At 37.0% G+C, this 2,539-nt stretch overlaps 1 protein-coding gene across 1 annotated transcript in view; it reads left to right on the top strand.

The window, feature by feature from the left end:
- Positions 1-2,539, top strand: part of zmp:0000001082 (integrin alpha-M) — a 17,495-nt gene that overhangs the window by 5,648 nt on the left and 9,308 nt on the right. The window contains exons 7-10 of the mRNA XM_035659533.1: positions 4-19; positions 140-213; positions 1,260-1,377; positions 1,887-2,029. Coding sequence (XP_035515426.1) covers positions 4-19; positions 140-213; positions 1,260-1,377; positions 1,887-2,029 — 351 coding nt within the window. The remainder of the gene's footprint in view (positions 1-3; positions 20-139; positions 214-1,259; positions 1,378-1,886; positions 2,030-2,539) is intronic.

Raw genomic sequence — 2,539 nt, 5'->3', positions numbered from 1 at the left:
AAGATCTTTCAAATGGAAGGTAATCTTTTTTTCTTTTTTTATATCTCTTGTGAAATAATGTAGTCATGACAATCATGCTTATCTTCCTGGTGTGCCCCTGTAATAGTAACATGAAATGTTACTATGCCTTTATATTTAGGCTCCAAAGTGGCTCGGTCAGAAAACCTTACTAATGAAATGTCACAGAGTGGATTCAGTGCTGCCTTCTACAAGGTGAGTAAAGTTGAAAAGAAAAATTTTGACAAATTAAAAATTTTACAGATTTTAAATTTGGACCTTTGATTTTAGCACCAACATTTGACCTGTCAGTATGGTATCAATAATGTATACATAATAATACAGGTCCCAGATAGGGTTTTCTGGCACGTGGCTGTTTGATGCTCAGAACCTGTCCCAACTGAGAATATTGCAAATCACAAGCTGTGCAGATTTAGGCAATGATGGAAACTACCACAAAGAACGGGAAATGCTGCTGCAACAAAGACTAGGAAACTACTTAGAGCTGGGTGAATCTGGTGGAAAGCGACTATCGCAGACTATCGCATAAGACCATAAGAAGGATCTTCCTTTTAATGCCTACTGTATTTACTTAGCATGGGAGTTAGGGAAGTTTATTCAAATAAAATATGTTTGTTAATTCCCTCACATACTAAAAGGCTTAAACTGTAACCTGAATACTCTGTTGTGTGCTACTAACTCAACCACAGGGCAGCAAAGCTTGCTATAGATAGTGTATGCACTAAAGGGCAGAATAGAAATCTTTATTCTTCAAGTTTGTTAAATTTTGTATTAAATATTCCAGACTTTTAGTATTGGTAACATGTTCCACATTATAACACACAAATCTGGTTTGTTGTGATCTGGTTACCCTAGTCCCAGACTTCTATTTAAATTATACATGTATTGGCAACAAATATGCCTTGAGCAGCTACTCTGTAAGAAAAGTAACAGAAGTATGGCAGCTCATATGTATATAGTATAAACTACCAACAATTCAACAATCAGTACATTTATTGGCTTGAGAACAATTTAAAAAAAAGCTGTTTCCCAACAGACCACCATTATACCTGTAAAACTGCAAACAAGGTCTTTAAAATTTTTATTAAATCCTTTATACAGTAGGTGTGTGACATCATCTTCATAGGGATCCATACCCCCCATGCCCAAGGGAAAGAAAAGTCTGATGACTGTGAGCATGACTCTTTGATATCTGTAAAGTAGTTGATTTGTCACCAGACACTGCACTTTTCTGTCAACAGGATACCTTGATTCTGGGTTCAGTGCTGTCAAACAGCTGGCATGGTTCTCTCCAAGTGATTCAAGGAAACATCCAAACACAAATTGAAGATCCACAGATGCATAAAGACTCTTATATGGGTATTGTACATAAAGTTATTTATTTATTTTCAGATTATGTGCTTCTTTATTGACCCTGTGAAAGGGTCATTAGCGGTCATTACTGGTGATTTGAACAAACTCCTCCTAGGGAATTTATTAGCTCAACTTCAAATTGAATCAGTGCAATCTAACAACATTCATAATTAAAAGTTATGCTATTTACGAATTCTGTTGAATGTTGTGCCTATGGTGTGGCGTCGAATTTCAACGATTCGCCATAAACAGGAAGTTGTCCTAACTTCAGTGTACATGGTCCAATCTCAACGAAACTTCTCGTGTTTGATAAGAGTCCCGCCCTGAACACGTCTACATGACAATATTCAGGGGGGCTAAACCTGTACGAAAACAAAGGGCACTTCCTTAAGAATCAACATAATTTTATAATCTGAACACTTCCTTCACTGCATTATAATCTCTGGACATGATTTATGACCGGATGTGAGTTAACATTTAGCAGATTATATCATATGTGACTGACACTGTTGCAGGATTCTCCATTTCTGTTGGAGAGAAGAATAAAGCTCCTCTATATTTCACGGGTGCACCAAGATTTGAGCACACAGGACAGGTCGTACTTTTCAGACATGATTGTAAGAACTGGATCGCAGCCCAAAGAGTAAATGGGGACCAGGTTGGTAACTGTCTTTGGAACTTTTTTTCAAGTTGGTTTATCATACATATTCTGAATATGCCTGATATGCTTAGCATGTTTGAACCTCAATCTTCCATTGCATGTTTAAAAAGCCTTTTAGTTATGCCACCATTCTGTATAATTTTTAGGACATTTCCCCTGAAGCTAGTTTTCTACTTGAATAACAGGAGACTGTCCAAGAGGCAGGTTTACTCTCACCTTTGAGATAACATTGCTCAGTAAAACCTAGAATTGCTGCTGGACCCTGAATACATTGAAGAAAGCAAGCTGATTTCTTTGAACAAATCTGCTGCATAACTTTTTGTTCTTTCTTTTTTTGCATTTAGAGCTGTTGTATGTTGCACCTTTATGGAAATGTGCAAAGGTGCATTAGTTCAGTGGTTGCAGAGAGGAAACCAGAGAACTTCCTTGCACTGGCATCATTTTTTACTTGGATGACATGAACATAATTTTTACCCTATACAATTTTCAGATTGGTTCCTACTTTGG

This window comes from Morone saxatilis, unplaced genomic scaffold (genome assembly GCF_004916995.1).
Source record: "Morone saxatilis isolate NCDOM2014 unplaced genomic scaffold, NCSU_SB_2.0 Contig17, whole genome shotgun sequence".
NCBI lineage: Eukaryota > Metazoa > Chordata > Actinopteri > Moronidae > Morone > Morone saxatilis.
Note: the sequence above shows the minus strand (reverse complement) of the source record. Positions and strands in the feature narration are given on the sequence as shown.